General features: G+C 34.8%; 1 protein-coding gene across 1 annotated transcript in view; it reads left to right on the top strand.

The window, feature by feature from the left end:
* LOC118740910 overlaps positions 1 to 20,434 on the top strand; it is a 76,401-nt gene extending 55,967 nt beyond the window's left edge. The window contains exon 2 of the mRNA XM_036472663.1: positions 18,156 to 20,434. Within this exon, the coding sequence (XP_036328556.1) occupies positions 18,156 to 19,393 (1,238 nt within the window). The 3' untranslated portion in view covers positions 19,394 to 20,434. The remainder of the gene's footprint in view (positions 1 to 18,155) is intronic.
* Positions 20,435 to 22,963: the final 2,529 nt, after the last annotated feature.

The following is a 22,963-nucleotide window of genomic DNA, read 5'->3' as shown; positions in this document are numbered from 1 at the left end:
AAAAAAAATAATAATTTTTTAACTTAATTAAAATTTTGTAAAAAAAAAATATAAAAACAAACTTATTCATAAATATTTTGTGTTATTTTTCAAATAAAATAAAGGAACTAAATTTATTGGAGCAAAACAAATATTTCCAAATTACTAAAATAATTCTATACTCTAAAAAATATTATAAAACTGTTTATATTTAAAGCATACAGTTTCTAGCAGAAGGCACAGAAAGTTTTGAAATATATATAAAAAAATAGCATCATTTAAACTAAAATAAAGAAAATATTAAAACAAGCAAACAAAAAATAAATCATTGTGAAAAATATAAAGAAACAATAAAAAAAAATATTTTTATAAAATTTTAATATAATTGTCAAACAAAAAAAAATAAATAAATTTAAGAAAAAAATAAATAAATAAAAATAAAACAAGAAACTCAAAAACAGCACTGGAAATAAGAAATATATTTTCCTTTTTTTACTTAGTATTTATTATGTGAACACGACCAAGAGAGGCAGGACGGAAGGATTTAATGTCTTGGCTGTTCTTCAAGATAGTCCAAGGTTACATGCGTCATCATTAAGTTGGTCGTATAGGCTCAGCTCAGTTGATATTTACTACTGGCTTTGCGCTATCCTGGCACCGAGCACAAGATCCCTAGCAAGAGCGAGTCTCTATATACTTCACAGCTCCAAACCAAGCTAATTGCGAAAAATATATATGTTTATGTAAAAAGTTTTCGTAATAAATTTTAAATGAATTATACAAATGTATGCAAAAAAGTAGCAACAAATATACTATATATAGTATCTACATAAGAAACTTCAGCTGAAATTTCGAATATATTAATGCACATTTTTGCGCATAAATATTAAGTAGTTAGTTGCCACATTTTCGTAATTAAGCAAAATAAGATATGAACAATAAAAATAAATAAATTCATAAAAATAAGATCATCAGAATTTTGAACGAAGAAAATCAGAAACAATTTGCTTGAAAAATTTCGCAACAAAAAAGAGTGTGCACAGATGGGGCTCTTCAAGCAATGCGGCTATGTGGAAACCACAAGCAGATGCCAAAAAATAAAATAAAAATAAATAAATAAACAAGCAGATCGTACACAAGTACATTTGCATCTGTAGCAATATGAAAATTGTATAATCTCTTTCTTGATACACGCCGTTTAGCCGAGATCAGCAGCCAAAAACCACCAGCCACCAGCCAGACGGTTAGCCAGCCAGCCGGCCGCATGCGGTTCCGCACCTTAATTTAAATATTCGTTGGCATTTTCCTTTCATTTCGGCACATTCCTTCACTTTGAATGGTGTGTGTGTGTGAGTGCATTTGGTTGTTTCAATTGTCGATCGCTGATCAAGAAATCAGAAAAACACGATCATATGACAGACGTGCGTTGCGAAGAAAACTCAAAAGCAAGGGCGCGGCGGCATGGTAACAGCTGGGCGGCCAACGCAGGCCAACAGACAATCATTTACGCATACAGACAGACAGACAGACAGACAGAAAGGTAGACAGATAGTTCAATATTTAAACAAGCAGTCAGTCAGTGAATTGGATATTACCGCAGTCGATCAGCCGTGTGTGTGTGTGTGTGTAGGCAGGCCGTGCCGTTCTTCAGTTCGCCAGTCCGTCAGTGTCTTTTTTTTTTTTTGCCATGCAGACAAATGCATTTTTGCTAGCGTGCTAGTTGTTGATGAAGTTGTTTGTTTGTTTGTTTGTTTTTTACTTGTATATTTTTTATTTAATTTGTTTTTTTCTTTCATTCTTGCAACTTACACCACAAGAAGCTGCGCTGGTTGAGGCAATCAGTTTTAACCTTCATTGCGGTTACTGCTGTCCTCCGTCCGCCATTATTTCTCTACAGAACAGATGTGCAAAATTTTGAGTCGAACTAAAATTTACGGTACAGATTTTCACACTTGCGTGAAAGAGATGCGGCAGAGACCACTCGTGGGCCACATAATCTCCTTTATTTTTTTTATTTCTGCCCACAAAATATTTCTGTATTCTAACTTGGCGTTTTTTTTTGTTAGTCTGTTTTGTTTGCTGGATTATCTTCATGTTTTGTGCGGGGTTTTTTTTTATTTGTATGCCGTTATTTTTTCGATTTGCCAATAATGCAGAAAAAAATATTTTTATGATTGATCTGTTCGTTGGATTTGTTGACGCAGGCGGTTAGAAAATGTTTACAAGCAAAGTATCTGGTAGAAAAAAAAATATTTTTCTTTTAAATATTGCGTGTTTTCTTTTCACTTTTTTTAATGCTTTTCTTGTGGCTTAATTTTTGTTGGCATACTTTTGTTGTGTTTTATATGTATGCTTGTACACATTTACTTGTCATCGAGAGTTGGTTGCTTTTGCGACAATTGAAGGCTGTCAATGACGCTGGCGCCAATTGTAATTTATGCGTGTTCCGTTGAAATCGATTGGTTTTGTGAAAATTTTGCAATAGCTCAATTAGCAATTGACAAATGTTGCATTAATACATGCATATTTATACATATGTGTATTTATTCATATTTGTTTATATTTGAAAAAAATTACAGACAAAAATAATTTTCAGAAAAAAAAAATTTTTTTAGAATATGTATTACATTTTTTCATTATGAAAAACCGTAAGCAACGCTAATATTCCAAAACTGTGTTAAAGAAAATAACTATTTTCTTAAGTGGAAAATTTTTTATTTCAAAACTAGTGTGTAATAAAAAAAAATACAAATATTATAAATAGGAATCTTCTAAAAAGAGTTAAGAATACAATTTTTTCGGGTCTAAAAAAAGATTTATTTCAAAACTAATGCATAATTTAAAAAAAAAAATGCAAAAAAACTTAAATACTAATGTTCTAAAAAATTTAGAAAAAGTAAACATTTCTATTAGTTAAACAAATTTCATTTAAAAACTAACTCATTTTTTTTAATCAAAGCAAAAAAACCATAATTACCTGACGTTGATAATTCTTGTAAACAATTTGCTAAAACTCGGCATTTAGTTTGGAAAAAATGCTAAAAATCTGGACAAATTCAAAAATAAATTTTAATAATCTAGTTATTTTAATTGAGTAAGAAATATATTTAAAAATGAGAAAAACTATGAAAATGAATTAAATCAAAAAAAGTAAAAATATAGAACAATTAAAAAAATATATTTCTTAAAACTTGAATTGAGAATCAATAAGCAAAATAGTAATAAAATAAAAGGATAACAATCAAAAAACTATTTTTTTTTAGCTTAACTACAAATTTTAAAAAAAAATTCTGTAGACAAAAATAGAAAAATTTAAAGAATCAAAAAATCTTTAAATTATTAAAAAAAGCTCTAAAAATTAAAAAAAAACTCAGTCAAAAACTTAATTCAGATAAATGTAAAACGCAGAAAAAATATCTAAAAAAGTAAAAAAAATTATTTTTAGCTTAATAATATTTTTTTATATAATTTTATTTCTCATAGTATCTTAAATTTTTAAAGCAAAATTTGTTGAATTTAATATTGAAAACAAACCATAATTGTCCATGAAGAAAGGAAAAAAAACTGCAAAAAATTGTACAATAACAAAAAAATTTAAAGAGTGTTTAAAAGTTAATCTTATTTCAGATAGCTGAAGAAACCAAGTAGATACATATTTTAAAATTTTTTATTGAAACAAAAACAAGTAAAAAAATTCCAAAAAAGTAAAAAATCCGAAATAGCAGCTATAACTTCTACCACTTCGACTTTGTTATTTTTTTCCATCTTTTCTGACAAACAAATGGTGGTACGAAGCTAAAAAAAACATAAAAAATCTATTTTAACTGAACTAAAAATTGTAGTTCTCATAGTATCTTAAAAACAATAAAAACATAAAAAAATTATAAAAAAAATTGTTGAATTTAATATTAAAAGCACACAAAATTGCCCATGAAGGAAAAAAATATAAACTCGAAAGCTTTTTAAAATAACAAAAAAAAGTTTTAAAATTTTTAAAAATTTCGGTGTTTTTGAAAAAAAAATTGCAATACTTTCAATTTTCTAAAATTTTAAAACAAAAAAATGCGCCAATTTTTTTTTTATGAAAATTTAATGAAGGCATTATAATAATTAACATACAAACAAGTAATAACTTTCACCACAATTTTCTCAAAATTCGTTTCTGTCTCACAAGTTAGAATTCTCGGAGCTGCCACAATGCGAAGGTCGCACAGTTTTAAATTTTTTAACGTTTTTTATATCAGCACCCCTTGAATAACATTGGTCTTTATTTTCACTTTTCACTTCGCACTTAACTTAATCCCGGTACTGGTTTTTGTTTTTTTTTTTTTTGTCTCCAAAGTGATGTAAATATGTCGGCTCTGCATCAATTCATTTGCGCTCACATTTCATGCATTCCAAAAAAAAAAAAATATTAAAAGTAATAAAAACAAATTCGTTAAGCCTGCAACGTTAAAAAGAGCGAGGACATACAAACATACATACATATGTATGTACAAATCTTCAATCATTTAGTTTCTGATGCTGCAAAAGGAGCAAAAAATTAACGGCCTAGGCGCACAAGTGCTCTAAAGTTGAAGTCAGAAGCAGGTTATGCTCGCTGCTTGAGGGCTAAACTGTAACGCTGAAAAACACCAGCAAAAAGGCATGCAAGTGTTTTCAGTAGTGCAGGGATGCATGCACATGCATATGTATGTATGTATGTATGGATGCATGTATCTGCGACTGTTCTTCAATAGCACGGACGGCTCATGCGCGCAACAGTTGGCGATAGAGATCGCTAAAAGGGGTCACGTTTAGTCGTGGCCATAATTTATGAGTGCGCTGATTTCCGAAACAATTTTGAAACAAACAAGAAAAATGTTTGAAAAAAAGTGAAATACATAAAAAGATTAAAACTGGTTTTTAGGGCATATCTTTGATTACTTTGGAGGGCAGCAAAGAAGCGAATTGACTAATATTTTGAAAAGCGTTAAGGATCACTGCACGACTGCATCGTAAAGTCAAACAAAATGTTTGTGTTGGCTTATCAAGGCGACACAATCACGCTACCAGCAACGCGGCAACAATGCAACAACAAGTGTAATAAATTTAAAAAATGTTGGTATTTCTGGAAAATGAGAAAAAAATCTGTTTTGTTTTTTTAGAGTATGAATAATCTTTCCAGACTTAATTCCATTGGGGTGAAATGTTGTATTGTTTGAACAAAATTCTAAAATATGGCGTTGCGTAAAAACACCTGTAGGGGATAAAAAGTGACGTTGGTATACCCGTTGCAAGGCTACACAAATCCTACCACGAGGGGGAGCGTAAACTGATTTTCAGTTTCAAAGAATTCAACGCATATCCCATACGTAATGTGAAAGTAACTGCTTGTGTCACACCAATCAAAATTTTAATACAAAAGAAAAGAAAAATACGCTAAAAAAAATGCTAAAGCGTATAAAAAACGAAAGAAAGTCCATAAAAAAAATAGAAAAATAATAATAATTACACAATGTGTGTCGCGGCGATGCAAGAATTTCCAATGAATAAAAACATACTACGCGCGATTGTATTTAGTAGTTAAGCAACAACCCCAAACACCTACAGATGAAATTCTCAAAATAATGACAACGTGAAAGGAAAATAAAGGCATACAACAAATCAAAGCATTTTGAAACGCATTTGAGTTGCGCGTTTTCAAAGGAATTTCTCTTTTTGCCATGCAGCTGTGTGACTACACTAAGTAAATCCAAAATATTTTCAGACAATCAGCTTCGAGCATAGGAAAACCCAGTGGCGACCTTTGGCTAATAGGGGGAAAAACTCTTACCTTGGAAATTACACACATGTGCAGACAGCCAGACAGACAGATAAATCGACGTGGCAGACAAACATGCATACATATACTATGTGTGTATTTATGTGACATGAAAGCAAACAAATTGTGAAACAAGTGCTGCTTTTAGCCGCTGCCTGCTGCACGCTTACCTTTGCTGCGCGTTATTGAAACACATGTGTGCGCTAAAAGGTGGCTGTCTGCTTTGTTTTACCTGCCGCTGTACCCCATCCAGGGCACCTTCGACTGACACATCTCTACATACACATGTACATATGTGTGTACGCTCATATGTACACAGTCTCACATAAGACGTATTGGTTTTGAGACTGAGGATACCTTGCCGCACTTTGAGCTGGCTTTTACGCTGGACTTGACTCGTTCACACTCTGTTTTTTTTTCTTTGTAACTCACATATGTATATAAATACACGCACGCATTCATATGGTGGATTACGATATTTTTTTATGAAAACAGTCGATTTTTAATGCTGGTTTCAAAGTGCTACTTCTTATTTTCGCAAAAAAATGTTTGTTTTTAAGGTTTAAGGCGCTCAAAGTTCCAGATACATAAATCTGTACATATGTATACCTATACAATCAAGATCGGATATTTTCTTTTTATAAATAAAAAATAAAAAATTTGAATATGAAAAAGTTACTGTGCTGCATTCAAATTTTCAATAGATTATTTTTATGCTCAAAACCTAATTCCGAATTATATGATTCAGCTCTGAATTTCAGAGTATCCAGAATTTGAAATAGAAAGCAATTAATGGCTGCGTTTCTTTATACATTCCGGATAATCCCATTTCACAGCCGGAATAAACAGAATGCGTTTGAAATATACGTCAACATATCATCAGGAACGTTCTAAAGAATAAATAAACAAAAAAGTTTATTCCAAACGTTCAGAATGAATAAAGAAATTCAGCCAATAGCATATTAAGCACTTTTATTCGAAAACTCGAAATGGGAAATATTTAGCAAAATAGGATTTTTTGTAGGAAAAAAATTCTTTATTGCTTCAGAAGTGAAATTTCCATGAACCGGTTAGAAACAGTTCAAACCGGTTGAATCGGTTATGAAACGGGTTTTGAGGTTTTACTTTATTTTGAGCTTAATTGGGTTATAACAAGCTTTGGGATTCAAAAAATTATAAAATTAAGACAGAAAACCAGCTAGAAACAGCAGAAAATAGACGTTCGGTAATTCTCGTTGAAAATTCAAAAGTATTTGCAATTTAAGGGCTAATAAATACCAGTAGTCAGAACTTTACAAAATTTTTACTAGAAAGCTCGCAAGCCATACTGGGCCTTATGAATAAAAACTAAGCAATTGATTTTTCTTAAAATTTCAGACCTTTTACTCGATTTATTCAAATAAATTTAAGTAAAAGGTCTAACATTTTAAGAAAAAGCAATTGCTTAGTTGTTATTCATAAGGCCCATTGTATTAATTTTTTCGAAGCTTTTGACAACAGTAAAAGAAAGTATGTGCATTTACGCTGGGCATCAGTGCCAAATAGCAATATAAGCGATTTAAAGCATTTTTATGGAAAAAAATCGAATCGGTTTAAATGGTTATGAAGTGATTTTATTATATTTTTGAAGAAATTCACTTGAGTGCTGAATAGCGGTTTAGGCGATTTTGAACTTTTTTTTTAAAAGACGAATCGGTTGTGAAACGGTTTTTGCAAATTTTATAGCACTATTAGTTTAATAATAGCGGTTTTAGGCGATTTTAAAAATTTGTATTGCAAAAGAAGCGGGTCGGTTGAATCGGTAATGAAACGGGTATAAAAAAATAGCTAAAAATTTACAAGTTTACTCAAGCAAAATGCGCTTTAAATTTCTTAAAATGTAATAGGTAGCTATGGAATTTAGCTAAAAACATGAAAAGTAAAGCTTGGAGTCAAGAAAACTGGAAATTTTAGAAATTAGAGATTTTTAAAGTTGCACAGCTTGCTAGTGGACTCCAAATTTGATTTTTTCGCGCTCATTAATCAAATAAAAAAACGAATTTCCTGTCTCTTTCCAGCAGCAAACAACAAATTTATTTCCTTACTAATTAAATCGAACAACAAAATGATTTGAATTATCATTTAAATGTCGTCGCCACATCACATAACCGAACGAGCCATAAAAAGTTTATCGCTTTTTCTAAATCGGAGAGCGCAGAAATATTTTTTAATGTAAAGAAAAAAAAAAATATTTTGCCGCGCATCCCAAAAAAATAAAAAAATTTGTATTTTCTTTTTTATTTAATATAATAAATAGTTGCGCATGGTGTCTTTAATTTTAATCACCAGTCCGTTTAAGCCAGTTTTAGTCACAACAGCAAGTAGGTACTTGGTGATTTTCCCGCACATTCTGCGCACAGTTCCTGGCCAATAGGTTATCAGCGCATAGTATGAGTACTAGGTTGAGTGCGGCTAATCATATGTCTTTTAATGAGATTACGAGGAGTGGATTTAGACGCACGTCCCAGTCGTGACTGATAGAGCAACATTTTTATTAAACTTTTTTTTTTGAGTTTTTTTTTGCTGCTACACTTGTAAACACGCAATTGCATAGATTTCGCTAATTACTATTGAGCATCCCGCTTATCAGTTGCCAGTTGCCACTTGCCTTTAGTAGCTGCGCTAATTGTATTCTTATGAATGAAAGCTGCAGTGAGTGGAGAGATTGAGTGAGCGCGGCTGGGAACACTTTTATAACCTACTGAATGGTAGCAGCGCTGAAAGTAGTGAGGAAGACGAACCCTAGTCCCCAGTCGATGATGATGGAGTAGCTGTCCCACCGCCTGACTATGACGAGGTACGAATAGCGATTACGCGGCTGAAAAACAACAAAGCTGCTGGAGCTGACGGCCTGCCAGCCGAGCTATTCAAGTACGGCGGCGAGGAGCTGATGGTGCATGCATCAGCTCGTATGCAGAATATGGTCAGATGAACGCATGCCCGACGACTGGAATTTAAGTGTGCTCTGCCCAATCCACAAGAAAGGCGACCCCGCCATACGCGCCAACTACCGCGGAATTAGCCTTCTAAGCATAGGTTACAAGGTCTTATCGAGCGTATTGTGCGAAAGACTGAAGCCCACCGTCAACGAGCTGATTGGACCTTATCAGTGTGGCTTTAGGCCTGGAAAATCCACCATAGATCAGGTATTCACAATACGTCAAATCTTGGAAAAGACCCGCGAGAATAGGATCGACACACACCATCTATTTGTCGATTTCAAAGCCGCTTTCGACAGCACGAAGAGAAGTTGCCTTTATGCCGCGATGTCTGAATTTGGTATCCCCGCGAAACTAATACGGCTGTGTAAAATGACGTTGAGCAATACCACCAGCTCCGTCAGAATAGGGAAGGACCTCTCCGAGCCGTTTGATACCAAACGAGGTTTCAGACAAGGGGACTCCCTTTCGTGTGATTTCTTTAATCTTATGTTGGAGAAGATAATAAGAGCCGCAGAACTGAACCACTCAGGCACAATACTTTATAAGAGCGTACAATTGCTGGCGTATGCCGACGACATCGATATTATCGGTAAAAACAAGGGCTACGTCTGTTCTGCCTTCTCGGGATTGGATAGAGAAGCAAAGCGAATGGGTCTGGTGGTGAACGAGGACAAAACGAAGTATCTCCTGTCAGCACACAAACAGTCAGAGCATACGCGTCTTGGCACCCACGTCACTGTTGACAGTTACAAGTTTGAAAAAGTAGACGACTTCGTTTATTTGGGAACCAGCATTAACACCAATAATAATGTCAGCCTTGAAATCCAACGGAGAATCACTCTTGCCAACAAGTGCTACTTTGGGCTGAGTAGGCAATTGAGAAGTAAAGTCCTCTCTCGTCGTACAAAGATCACACTCTATAAGTCACTCATCATGCCTGTGCTGGTGTATGGCGCGGAAGCATGGACAATGAAAGCATCTGATGAGGCGGCTCTTGGAGTTTTCGAGAGAAAGATTCTGCGAAAGATTTACGGACCTTTACGCGTTGGTGATGGCGAATATCGCAGACGATTTAACGATGAGCTGTATGAGCTTTACAACGATATAGACATAGTGCAGCGAATTAAAATTCAGCGGCTCCGCTGGCTTGGCCATGTCGTTCGGATGGACAGAAACGCTCCTGCTCTGAAAATATTCAACGCAGCCGCGATGCTGGTAACAGAGGAAGAGGAAGGCCTCCTCTGCGTTGGAAAGACCAGGTGGAGAAGGACTTGGCTTCACTTGGCATTTTCAATTGGCGTCAGTTAGCACAGAAGAGAAATGACTGGCGTGCTGTTTTGGACTCGGCCAAAATCGCTTAGGCGGTTACAGCGCCAAATAAGAAGAAGAAGAAGTCTAATGTATGTACATAGATATGTATGTATGTACTTGTTTATATACAATTGTGTTTAAGTCCACAAGAATAAAATAGAACCTAAAAATAATTCTCTCGATATCGGTGAACAATAGGGCGAGCGGTTTGCAGCAGTTGTCTTTTGTCTTAAAAAAAATCGAATCGGTTGAATCGGTTCAGAAATGATTTTTAAAAACAGACAATGGCGGAGGGCAATATTAGCGATTTAAGTATTTTAAAAAAAAAAACGAGTCGGTTCAAATCGGTTATGAAACGGTTTTTAAAATATTTTACAATATATGATGTATTGTAAAACGATTCTCCGTCATCTCTTGTCAAATTTGATTTGGATACAACCCGGTTTCGCTGAACAACTTTTTTTAATTCTTAAAATTTTCTGAAAAATTTGAAATTTTATTTAAACGCTTATTCAACTCGAGGTACCCACCGCAGTGCTTTGGAGTTTCGGCATGCAGAAACATGAAATCGAAAATTTTACTCAAAGATCAAATCTGAGCAAAGCTTTTCTATAATTTTCAAAGAACTTCAAATGTAGCTTCATTTAATGTTTAAATTTTTTGAAAAATTTAAAAATTTTTCGTAATACTATGTCTCCATTGTGAGATTTAATGAAGATTTAGCCCTCTGACGAGATTTGACGTTAAATCTTTTGAGATTTATCATATAAAATTAAATCTCGAAAGGCAGTAGATTTAAGTTAAATCTTCGTCAAATCTTCAATAATATTGATCAATAAGTACAATTTGTTGGATGTGGCAACCACAAATTCACATGCCATAAGTCAAATGACATTTGTGTTTTCAATATACAGTTGAGGACATTGAAATCTAGCCTATCATAAAAACATGAATTTTCGTATTTTTAGGGATTTTTATATTTTTTTGTTAGTTTGGGAGGAAAATTAGTAATACATATTTACATAACTTTGGTTGTAATAAATTAAGAAAATATTATTTTAAAAACTAAAAATTTAGAAGAAATGTTTTATAGTAATATCATGCAGAGTCTTCTCCGCATATAAGTCATTTACGCGCTGCGACAAAAAATTTATAAATTTCGGTAATGGTTCTGCTTCGATAACATTGCACCGAACATCCTCTAGAACTCAGTTCGTATTCATGATATGCCAAAGGTCCACGATTGGATTTTCGGGTCCCTCCTATGAATAAGAGAGTTCTACAAAAATTTTTCTTTCCGCAAATGTTTTTTACCGTTTTGATAATTTTTCTTAAATTCGGGAAAATGATTCGGAATATGGAACCATTCTTTACACTTTCCAAACTATATATTATACATACATATTTAGCACGAATAAGAAGCCAATAATATTCAGAATTCATATAATGAAATTCCGCTTGGTACCTTCCTTTTATCTGTCTGTATATCAATGTCCGCAACTGTATTTGTAAAATCATACATAAGCAAACGTCAAATATTTAAAAATGTGAACGTCAAACATATCTCGTAATGGTAATGGAGACGGTTGTGATTTAGCAACTGGATTTATTAAATCTTAATGGATAAATCTCTTAATGGAGACATAATATAAGGGTTGAAAAACAGTTGAAAAATTAGTATTTAATATTTTTATTTTAAAAGTTTTCCAAAACAGTAATGAACCGCTTTTTGAAGGTTTTGACATGCACAAACATGAAATCGAGAATTTTACTCCATGCATAATTTTTTTTTTACTTTTAAAAATTCGAAGAAGTAATGCACAAGGGTTTTAAGTTTTTACAAGTATAAAAATTACATCATGAAGTTTTGAAAATTTTTCGAAAACTTTAAAAGCGGTTAATGCAGCTTGGACGAATACAAGCACAATGGAGTTACTTTTTACTCACTACTGATAGATGTATGTATGCAAATTCATGTTTTGTTTTTAATTTTAAAAATTTTTTAAAACGGTTATAAAACGGGTTTGGCAGTTTTTACAAGTACAAACATAAAATCGAGAAATTTACTAAAAGCTAAATGATAAACATTCAATGTTACTTTTCCTTTGAAAATTTTCAAAGTTTTTCGAAACGATTATGAATTGGTTTTAGTGTTTGACAAGTACAATATTTAAATCGACAAATTCTCTCAATCCTTAGAAATAAAAATTCAATTTTTAATTTTTTTTTTGAAAGTTCTTAAAAAGTTTTGAAACGGTTATGAACGGTTTTAATGTTTTGGCAAGTATTAAGGCATAAGCGAGGAATTTAGTTTTATTTTTTTTTTAATTTTCAAAAATTTTTCGTAACGGTTATGAACCGTATTATAAAGTTGTTAACAGATATGTAGATTAGACTGCATCACCAAAAAATAGTTGTGGTTGAGGGGATTTAAAAAAAAAAAAATCTTTAAGGAACTATTTTTATTCATAAAAAACTCCATTTTTGGAGGTATTTTCAAATCGGTCCAGCTCACTTAAATCTTAATATTTTTCCGAAATATTTTGGTGGACGTCTTAAAATATAATAGATTTCATAATTCCAATGGAAAAATAGTACCGATTACTTTTTGTATGGGGAGTGATGCAGTCTAATGTACATACATATGCATGTTGATACATGCATGTACATATGTATGTAATCAATACAATGAGAAATTTACTCAGCTTGCTAAGAGTTTGGTTTTTAGAATCGATTGAATTGGGTTTAAATTGATTTTGGTGCAGTTTTAAAACGTTTCTGTAACTCCCTGTTTTGTAAAGTGTATAGAAAAATATTCTTATAGAACCTATATGCATTAATCAGCCTTATCATGAGTTTCATTTTCCCCGAACCGGTTCACTTTTCATTTCTGGTTTCCAAATATTTACTATGGGAGGAATAAATATTTTCGGGTGAACTTTTTTTCGGGAGAAACTCAGGATAAGGAAGAATATTTTATATTCAGCCTTATCGAGTTTCATTTTCCCTGAACCGGTTCACTTTTTGCTTTTAGTTTTCATTTATTTACTATGTGCGGAATAAAAATTTTCAGGTGATAAGACAGATTTTAGCTTTGCGTGATCAGTTTTCGAGCAGCTGGGGTGACTCATTCAAAAAAGATGCCAAAAAAAGATTCAAAAACAATTACATTCTAATTAAATTTTATACGTAAAAACGTAAACGGTGTAATTAATATGTTAATTAAAAAATTTGCATATTTTCCAAAAAATATTTCAAGTATTCAAAAAAAAAACTTAAATTAAATTTGTACTTTTAACAACATTTATAATTGCACAAATTATTCAAGTCAGTGGTGGATATACCAAATTCCGAAGTCCTGTTTTTCTGGAAATTATTATTTTTATTTTTTCGAAATTACAAAATTTATCACAAATCACACACACACCAAACTTTATCAAGTATTTTCTCGCTTAATTTCGTTGAGCAAAACAGCTTTTTTGCATTAAGAAATAAAAACAAATAGTCAGCAATTAAAAGCAAATGAGTAAGCCAGAAAAGAATTAAAACAGCTGTGCTATTAAAATTTTATTTAAAATAGAAAAGCAATTATAAGCATATCAATTATAAAGGTAGCAATTTAATGTAGCATTGTGCTAAGCGCTGCCCAGCACGGCTGCTCATCGGATGTTGATCGAAGGGGGGTAGGCTCGTTGCGGATACCAACAAGCTTGAAGCTAATCTGGATTTTTATATGACGCTAATTGATTGGAAAATATGCAATGAGCTGTTATAGATAGAGAGAAGTTGAGGAGTGTGGTGCAAGAAAACAAAATGTTATACATTAAAGCGGCAACGGCTAAGTAATTCGTAGAACACGGCTGTTTTAATGTGGGCCTTCCTTCCTGCCGTTGTTTTTATAAGCCTACTTGCACTTCACCCAGCTTGTTTTTTTTTACATATTTTTTCAAACTACACCTACCATACCACCACCTCACTTAACAGTTGTGCAAATACTCATTTTGTCGCCAAGCGTCTGTCGAGTTGAGTGGTTGTGACGATCGCTGGCGACGCCTTTGGTCATTGCCTCAAAGTTGTAATTTGCCACTTAAGCAAATGTGCTCGGCGTTTGGGGTGCATGCATGGCTGTACATATGTAAGTGATTGTGTACATACATTGTTGCAAAATGTGGCGCATGCGTCAGCGCATTTCATATTTTTTTTTTTAATTCCATGTTTTTGCATTAATAAATATTTAATTTTATTCACCTTTTTATACAAAATTTTATGCAATTTTGTTTTTGTGCTGATTAGCTGCTTAGCACACTGACATACTGCTGAAGGTGGGTCGTTGCTTTGACGGTAGGCAGCCTGTTTGTCAGGCGCTGGTTTTGAAACTTTGCGGTTTGGAGTTATTTGGAGTGTTTTTTTTTTCGGGTAAACGTTGCAACTGCGACTTACTAAAATGACACGAGTATTACGCAAATGAAGCAAAAATTTTTCCTATATATCAATAAAATTTGTATGCTAATATCGTTTAGAAAATTATCACAAAAAATGAAAAAAAAGACAGTTCTGCAGCTAAAATCTCTTCTGCGTCCGTCACTTTTGAAATTACAAACAATCTGTTCGAAACGGTTTGAACCGGTTAAATCGGTTTTGACACGATACTGCCGTTTTAGGCTTAAAATTGCATGAGTAGTTAAAAATTAAATAAATAAATCGCAGTGGATACAAAAATGGCGTAGAAAACCCAGAGGAACCCTTGAAAATCTATATATATTTTTCGTTTTGAAGCAAAATTGTAGTTTTGTGTGCGTCATGCGCAAAATTAGAAGGAATTAGTTCGAATCGGTCCAAACCGGTTGAATCGGTTATGAAACGGTTTTCGTATCTTTAGCTCCAAAAAATGCAAAAATAATGATAAACAAGTCAGAGAATTAAAATTTATTTCAAAAAACGCTAAAAACTTCACTAGAAATTTATTTTTATCGGAAATTTATTGCGTTGTAAAATTAAAAACGAAAAGGCTAATTTATTTTAACGAGTCAATTAACTAGCTCGTCAAGTGGCTGCTTAATTTGCTTGTAGCCAGCGCAATTAGTAAAATAAAAATTCAGTAGGCTTACGTTCCTTAGCTCGCTTAGCTGCCAGAGTGAACACAGCTGTCCATACGACAAACCGTAGCAGGTTGCACCTGTTTGCGTTGAGTAAAAAAAAAAACAAAATTGCGCAAAATACTCATACGTCGAAAAAAACCCTTCACTACTTACTGCTGCCCTTTCATTTTCATTAAAAATCTCGTTATTTTATTTTTCTGTTTTTAGCATTTTCTCCCAATTTTTACCCGCCACTCAATGATTCAGCTTGCAAGCTCCAAGCGCAGTGAGTAGAATATTTTCGAATCGCAAAATACGATTAATTTGCATACCAAACACATTATCCTTAATTGCCGATGAGCCGCATGTGGTGGCCAAAGTACGCACTTGCTACGTTTTGCTGGAACAAGTTTTGAGGTTTTTAGAATGCACAGTGCTTGCGAATTTATGAATTTTTTAGGCACTTGTTTCGCTTCATTCTTCACTGTTCTCGCTCTACTTGCTGTACGCCTTCGAGCCACTTTCAATTGTGCGATTCCGCGAATTTTTTTTGGTGAGGTTGTTGCCTTTCTTGGGGTGAACTTGAAAATATCGCCCTGTATGACACTTTGACATCTACCTTATCGTTGAAATGTTTCTTTTTGAGTTATGAGTTTTTAGCAGCGGAGTTAAAGCGAAAGGCTGTAGGGCACGAGATCTTTTTTTAATATTTTTTTTTAGGGACAGTAGATTAAATAACAAAATAACGTAACAATTTATAGTTTGAAGCTAAGAATATGTAAATTTTCTACACTTTAATGGGTTATAACCGGCCGAACCGGTTTTGAAATGGTTGCTGAAAATTTTCATGGGAAGCTAGTTCGGGGAAGTTTCGATAAAACTTGATTTTTTTACATTTGCCGGCTCAAAATTACTGGTAGAAAAGAAACGGTTTTGAAACGGTTATTGATTTTTTTTAGTTTAAAGCTAGTCGAACTAACCATTATCTTAGTAATTTATATGAAATAAAGCGATATCAAAAAAAACTAGCAAAATATTTGAGAATTTTAATGTATTTTGAGTAACGTTACTGTGTTACTTGCAGCAAAAATATCAACTTAAGTTTAAAAGGTTCCATAAAACTCCAAGTTATGTATTTTTCAGCTTTAACCTAGCGTTTAGAATTGAAACGGTTAGATTAGAAGAATATGTTCTAAAACCGTTATGAAAATTTTTGGCGCGTTTTTTGTCTCGGTGCTACTTGTATTAGGTCGGCTTGAAGAAATTTATATGAAATAAAGTAAATTAGAAAGAAATAGCAGCAAATTCGTGGTTTTTCTTGTCTTTTAGGTACCCTTATTATGTAGGTAAAAAATCCGATGAAACTTTAATAATTCGACAAAACTAATATATTTCGCAAAATTTTATTCGGAAGTGAAATGGTTCGAATCGGTTTTGAAACGGGTTAAAGGATTAGCATGAAGTTTGAGGTTTTCATGTTCTTAAAGTTTCGTTACTTTGTAAACTGTGCCAAATTTTAATTTAGATTTGATGTATTCCCTTAAGCTGTTGATTTTTACATTTTTGGCATTCAAATTACATTCAGAAGTGAAACGGTTCAAATCGGTTGAAACGGTTCTGAAACGGTTATTGCGTTTTGGTGTTCGTGGCTGTTTAAAATGAGTAAATAAATACGAATTTTTGTGGAGTCAAGTAATATGTAGATTTCTGAACAACTTTTGTGCAATATAGTGCGCCAAATAAGTCAATTCAATTTTGAAGGCAATTTACTTTTTCCCCAAGTAGTCCAAATTTAATTTGCATAAATTTATTTATTAACAATCTACGTTTGACTTAATCTTAAGTCTCTGCAATAGACTTTGAAGCCGATTTTGAGTGGCGGAAATGACAACCCACAATTTCCTGATGACCAGCAGACAACAGGAAAAATAAAGCCCAACTTGGCCAGCTTTTAAGGCTTGAGCACGTGTAATTTAGCTTGAAGAGAATAGTATTTTAATGCTAAGACTATGCTGCAAGTGATTATCAGATTATATAAGATTAGAGAAAATATAAAAACTTAATTTAACAATTTTAATTGAAACACGACTTCTTTGCCGCTTATTTTAAAACTACATTTTCATTTCGATTAAGCGACATCAAAAATGGTTAAAACATAAAAACATTTTATCTCAAAACAACTGCAATAAATTATCTACACACTCTCGCCCGCTTGACGCGTCAGCTCCTAAATGAGCTGTCACCTGCTAAGCTCGAATGTTTAGCAGCGCTTAAAACGCATTAACTGCTCACTGGCAGCCAGCAGCCAACGGTTGTTAATGGCCCATTGAGCCAATCTTGTAGACGAACCGACCGTCAGCTATTTACATACATACCTGGTTAAGCGGGTGTCAGTGACGGCTTTGAGTCATGGCCAAGCCCTGAAATCACAAAACATTTACTTCGCATTTGGCTAGTCTTGAAACGATTAAAGTTTGCTGCTTTTATTGGTGATTTGTATTTTTCTTCTTCTGGCTTTTAGCTGCCGCCAGCTGTGCCACCACAACAAGCATTAGCCAATACACAGGTAGCTATCGCATCGGCGCGCACCGCGGTCGCTTTGAAAACCATCTGTGCGCAGACGCGTAGGCGGCGCAGACTGGTTTAAGCGGAATATTTTTATTACTTATTTTGCGCTGAACACAGTTTCACTTTTTTGTGTCGTGGCTTGTATTAATGACTAAATAATTTGGTTATGCAAATTAGCCACCAATTCCAACAAGATACACAACAATGAATTTGCATAAGAAACAAATCGTTTCAATTAAATGGAATGGGAGGGCGCTGCGCTAACAATAGACAAACCTTAAGCGTTGAAGTGTGGTGACTTGTGTCCGCTCTTTGCTGCCCCTTATTACACATAAATAATATTCATAGTTTTTAGCGTTTAAGACTGACAACCACTGACTTTGTACACACCTTGATTTTACTAACTCTTTCTTTTCCTTCTTCTTCTCCTTGCAGGCTCTCCCAACTCCAATGATCGCGATGCTGGCTTCTGTTCCGGCAGCTCTGAGGGAGGCGACGATCTTGATCGCATCGAACACGCCCGCCTTGAGTCCAGCTCTCCAACCAGCCCCACTGATGCGACGACAGAGGCCTCTGAAGATTCCGTCGAGGTTAAGGTCACACCCATTGCGCTCGTACGTAACAAACGCAAAAGTTCCGAACCCTCCAAAGTAGTCGATGCCAGCCTAAGTGCGGCAGCGTCGGCGGCGGCGGCAGCCGCGGAGGGCGCGCACGCCAACGCGCTTGCCACAGCACCGCTGAAGAAACGTATCCGCTATACCTCGACCACAGATTCGGCTGTGGTGCTGACACCACCCGCGCTTGCCACGCCGCCACTACTGCCGCATGGCATCTGGGACCCTAGTCAAGTGCTACCTCATGAATTGATGCCCAATCCCGCGCAAGTGTTTGTCCGACATCCGGGCGTGACAACGCTACATCGCATACCCGCCGCCACAGTAGAGGAACAACTGGAACCGCTGGCGTTGGTGGCGAAGAAACCAGCGAACAGCAGGGAAAGTGAACAAGCAGCGCATTTGTACGCGCATGCGCCGTCCGATAATGCATCAGCAACAACGTCCGTTTATGTGCCGAAGAAACAGCAAGCGGCAACCGCCGCAAACAGTCATCTCAAGTTCCATGCCAACACCGCAGAGTCCTCCGTCCCTCTATCGTTAACGGCGCGCGCAACTAGCTTAGCTGCAGCGGATGTCGCGAACGCAAACGCGTCAGGCTTTGAAGAGATGCACGCATCAGGCGCCGGCGCCGTCGCCGCCGCTTCCGCCATAGAGCAGTACAAACCCAGCAGCGCTGAAGAGGCGCCTTGTGGCAGCGGCGCTAGTGGTAGTGGCGGCAGCACTGGCAGCGGTAGTGCGCGTCCACAGCAACGCAACTACAAGAATATGACACGCGAACGTCGCATTGAGGCCAATGCGCGTGAGCGCACGCGCGTCCATACCATCTCCGCCGCTTACGAGACGCTGCGGCGTTCGGTGCCTTCCTACTCGAATGCGCAGAAGCTTTCAAAGCTCTCTGTGCTGCGTATTGCTTGTTCCTACATACTGACGCTGAGTCGCATGGCGGGTCATGATTACAGCGCGGATGGGTCGGAACCATCGATTGCCGACTGCTTTGATGCGGTCACAGAGACAATACAGACTGAGGGCAAGATCAGGAAGAAGAAGGATGAGTAAGGCTGAGCTTGAGGTTGAGAAGGAAAACAACGCTCGGTTGTGTTGGGTTGTAGCAGCATGCGTGCGAATCGGATGGTTTCAGCGTTGCGCGTAGCACTTAAGACTTATTAGTTTGGTTTTTAATTTGTTGAGTTAAGAGCGTAAAGTAAGAAAAAATATATTTATTGTGACAGAAGCTTGAGCGCGAGCGCAAGACGCTTAAAAACGTCAAAAACTTTTACAAAGTAATGTGAAATGAATGCTTTCACACGCAAGCGCTTAAGAGTGTTGGAAGGAAGCTTTTATCTAGAAAAGTGAAATAGAAGCATTCACGCGCAAGCGTGCTAGAAGAGGAGTAAAATGAGTAATAAAAAGCTTTAAAAGCGTTGATATGGCTTACAAAAAACGATCAGCAGCAAATAAAAAAAAATGAAAAAGCTTTTGCTGGTGAAAGCACGCGTGAAAGCTCAATTTTTTTTTTTGTTTGATGATATTATCTAAGAAGTATACGTAATTACGCTAGTAAGAAAGATGTGATGTCACTACGCAAGAGAGTGATTTAAAGAAAATTTCCTTTAAATGAAAAAACTTGTAAATTTATTTACAAACAAAAAGTACTTAGGAAGAGGTTAATGAACGCATTAAGAGCCAAGTTATTGAAACAGTACAAAAATTTGTAGAATACACAAAGATTAAAGCAAGCAAAAAAAGGGAAAGAAATAATAAAAAAAAATTCATACGATTTGTAAAAAGAAGGTAAAATAAAACAAACCAAAAATTAGGCAACAGTATTTGAAAAAATAAAGTTTTCACAAATTTCGATAACATCGCAAGTAAATGATCGATAAAGCTTTCACAAAGTTCGATAAAAACTGCAAGTAAATGATCGATAAAAAATCAATAAAAAAATTCTCATTCAAAAACATATTTTTTGCTTGCTTTATGGACGTATTCAAAGCAACAATGCAACAAAAATCGCATTACTCAAGACAATAATCGTAAATTTAAGCGAAAAAATAGCACACAAATTTTAAATTTTTTACTCTTCAATGAAAAAAAAAATCAACACATTGACTAAAACCGAAATGACAATAATTAAATTATAAATAAAAAATAATTACGAATTACAAATTTTCTCTAAAATTAAGCCTCATACCACTTTCAAAACTCCAGTTAATATGTAAAAAAAAAAAATAAAAATTAAAACTTAAAAATTTCAAAAAATATCTCTCGCTCTTTGTACAAATTATTTGTAAAAAGTGCATGGAACGGCATGGGAAATGCATCAATCAAATCCTACTACATATTTAATTGCACTATGTATATTCACTCTATTTATTATGCAAAATTTGTCTAGCTAACTTAACCCCTCTAGGCATTGTATATATATATAAATTCAAAGAGAAATTTCCTATTGCTACTATTTTTTCTAAATACTTAAGATACAAAGAAAACGTATGCTTATAATTAATATTTAATTGTAATCTCATTGTTTTTAATTGTTAAGGTGAAGTGCCATAAAATGCGTTGAAAAAAAAATTAAAAACAAAAAAGCAACTGAAAGAACTTCAATGAAACAAAAGCAAACACAAAAAAAAAACTATGAAAATAAAGTTCAAGGCTACACTTTATGGTGTTTACAAATATTGAAAATTTAAAATACTTGTGTCTTATTTTTTGTGGAGGAAGGGACAGAGTGATACTGTTGGCAGCGAAAAAAAAACTATTTACGAATCTTCCGCACTGAGATGCGACAACAGTGAGCTTTTTTACTCACAGCTAAGAAAAGTATGGACCAAAGCAAGCTTTTAGCTGAACTGTCATATGAAATGTTTTGACCAGAGCGCGGTTTACCCTGTGTCCGCATATAGACGAGCAAAGGGTAAAAGCTCCTATATAAAAATTATGGAAAGCTTAAAAACCACGTTTTAATCACTGTGAAAATGTATTGAAAGAGAGCTTTTACCTTATGAACGGGCATAAATAATCTAATCAAGCGAGCGAACTGATGAACTGTCATATGAAATATAATGAGCAGAGAGAGCTTTTACCCTTTTTACGAGCTTAGGGTAAAAGCTCCTATATAAAAGTTGTGGAATGCTTAAAACCGACGTCTTTAATCACTGTAGAAATGTTTGGCCAGATCTGTAGGACAGCGGACGCATATGGACGCACACCGAGTAAAAGCTCTTTCTGGTCGTCGCTTATATATAAAAACCGCAGTAAAACAGTGTTGTCCAGAAAAAGCTTTACCCTGAATATGAACGGGCATGTTTACTGTATTGGCCAGAAATAGCTTTTAGTCTGTACCAGCAAATGGATGCGAGCAGCTTAAAAGCTGTATCTGGTCGTCGCTGATATTAAATGTACGCTCCAACCATTCCAACTTATTCTAGACTGAAACTTATGGGTCGATTGGGGTTGGAAACCGAACTTTAGCTGCGTTGCAAGTTGCTGAAATGGTATTAAAGATGGCTGGCAATTGAAAGTTGGCAACTGAGCCGGTATATTGGCAACAGCATTTTTGTGGCTTCCGCCGAAATTTTAATTCATATAATTTATTTATTTTTTCAACTATTTCTTCAGCTTATTCATACTCGAGCCTTAGTTGCTGGCACTTTAAAATTCTATAGTACTTAAATGTAGTTGCTATTCATAATATATATTTTCAGTGGCGTTGCCCATCGGCAACCTAACATAATCGACGCAGTTCTTCAATAATTCAGTTATCGAACTTAATTTGTAAATATGTTTGCCGTGAACTATTTAAAAATTGGAGCGCAACTTTTTTCTAGTGATCTTCAAATATAAAACTATATGCCTCTCTCCGCATGTGTTTTCCAGTCTAACGTTTTTACTATTCGTGAGGCAGCTGCCTTTACTACAGTCATTTTTTCGAACAGAAAGGCAGCTATAACTAGGCCTGGCTCCAACGCAGGCATAAAAACGAAATGACGAGCTATCCCGAACAGGGTAGAGATTTTCTTATGCCTCTAAGTTGTATTAAAGGCTAGATTTGCCAGCATTGACTAAACACAACTGGAACGCTACCAGGACGGTAGGAGGTATAGTGCGATTTATGTTCCTCCTCAGAAAAAATTGGTATATATTCAGCAATTAAAAGCGCGTGTAAACAGTGACATAATGAGTCATTTGGAAATTCACTATTCAGTGCGAATGAACTTAGCTACGGCCACTGCCTCTATTGCAAAAATGCTAAAAATTATCTTATCGATTGAAAAGTATCCATACATACATATACATACGTATGGAAATACAAAAGTTATGTGGAGATTCACGTAAAATGACAGCAAATAGATTGGCCACGTTTCGCGTGGTTGATAACCAACCAAGGCAATATGCCCACATAAGGTTGAAAAATTTCAATGCTGATAAAGACACCTACATATGTACATATGTACATGAGCCAGAGATATGAAAGAACACCTGTACCAGAGCATATGTTATTGAACAAGTTGGTTATTTAAGCCCACAAAACTAATTACTAGACAAGTGAATACACAAAAACACTTTCGCCTTGATAACAAAACTTCGATTACACATTATTTAGTAGGTACAGCTGTACTGGCT

This window comes from Rhagoletis pomonella, unplaced genomic scaffold (genome assembly GCF_013731165.1).
Source record: "Rhagoletis pomonella isolate Grant_MI unplaced genomic scaffold, Rhpom_1.0 Rhpom_scaffold_00006, whole genome shotgun sequence".
NCBI lineage: Eukaryota > Metazoa > Arthropoda > Insecta > Diptera > Tephritidae > Rhagoletis > Rhagoletis pomonella.
The sequence above is the reverse complement of the archived record's forward strand: the minus strand, read 5'-3'. Positions and strand labels throughout refer to the sequence as shown.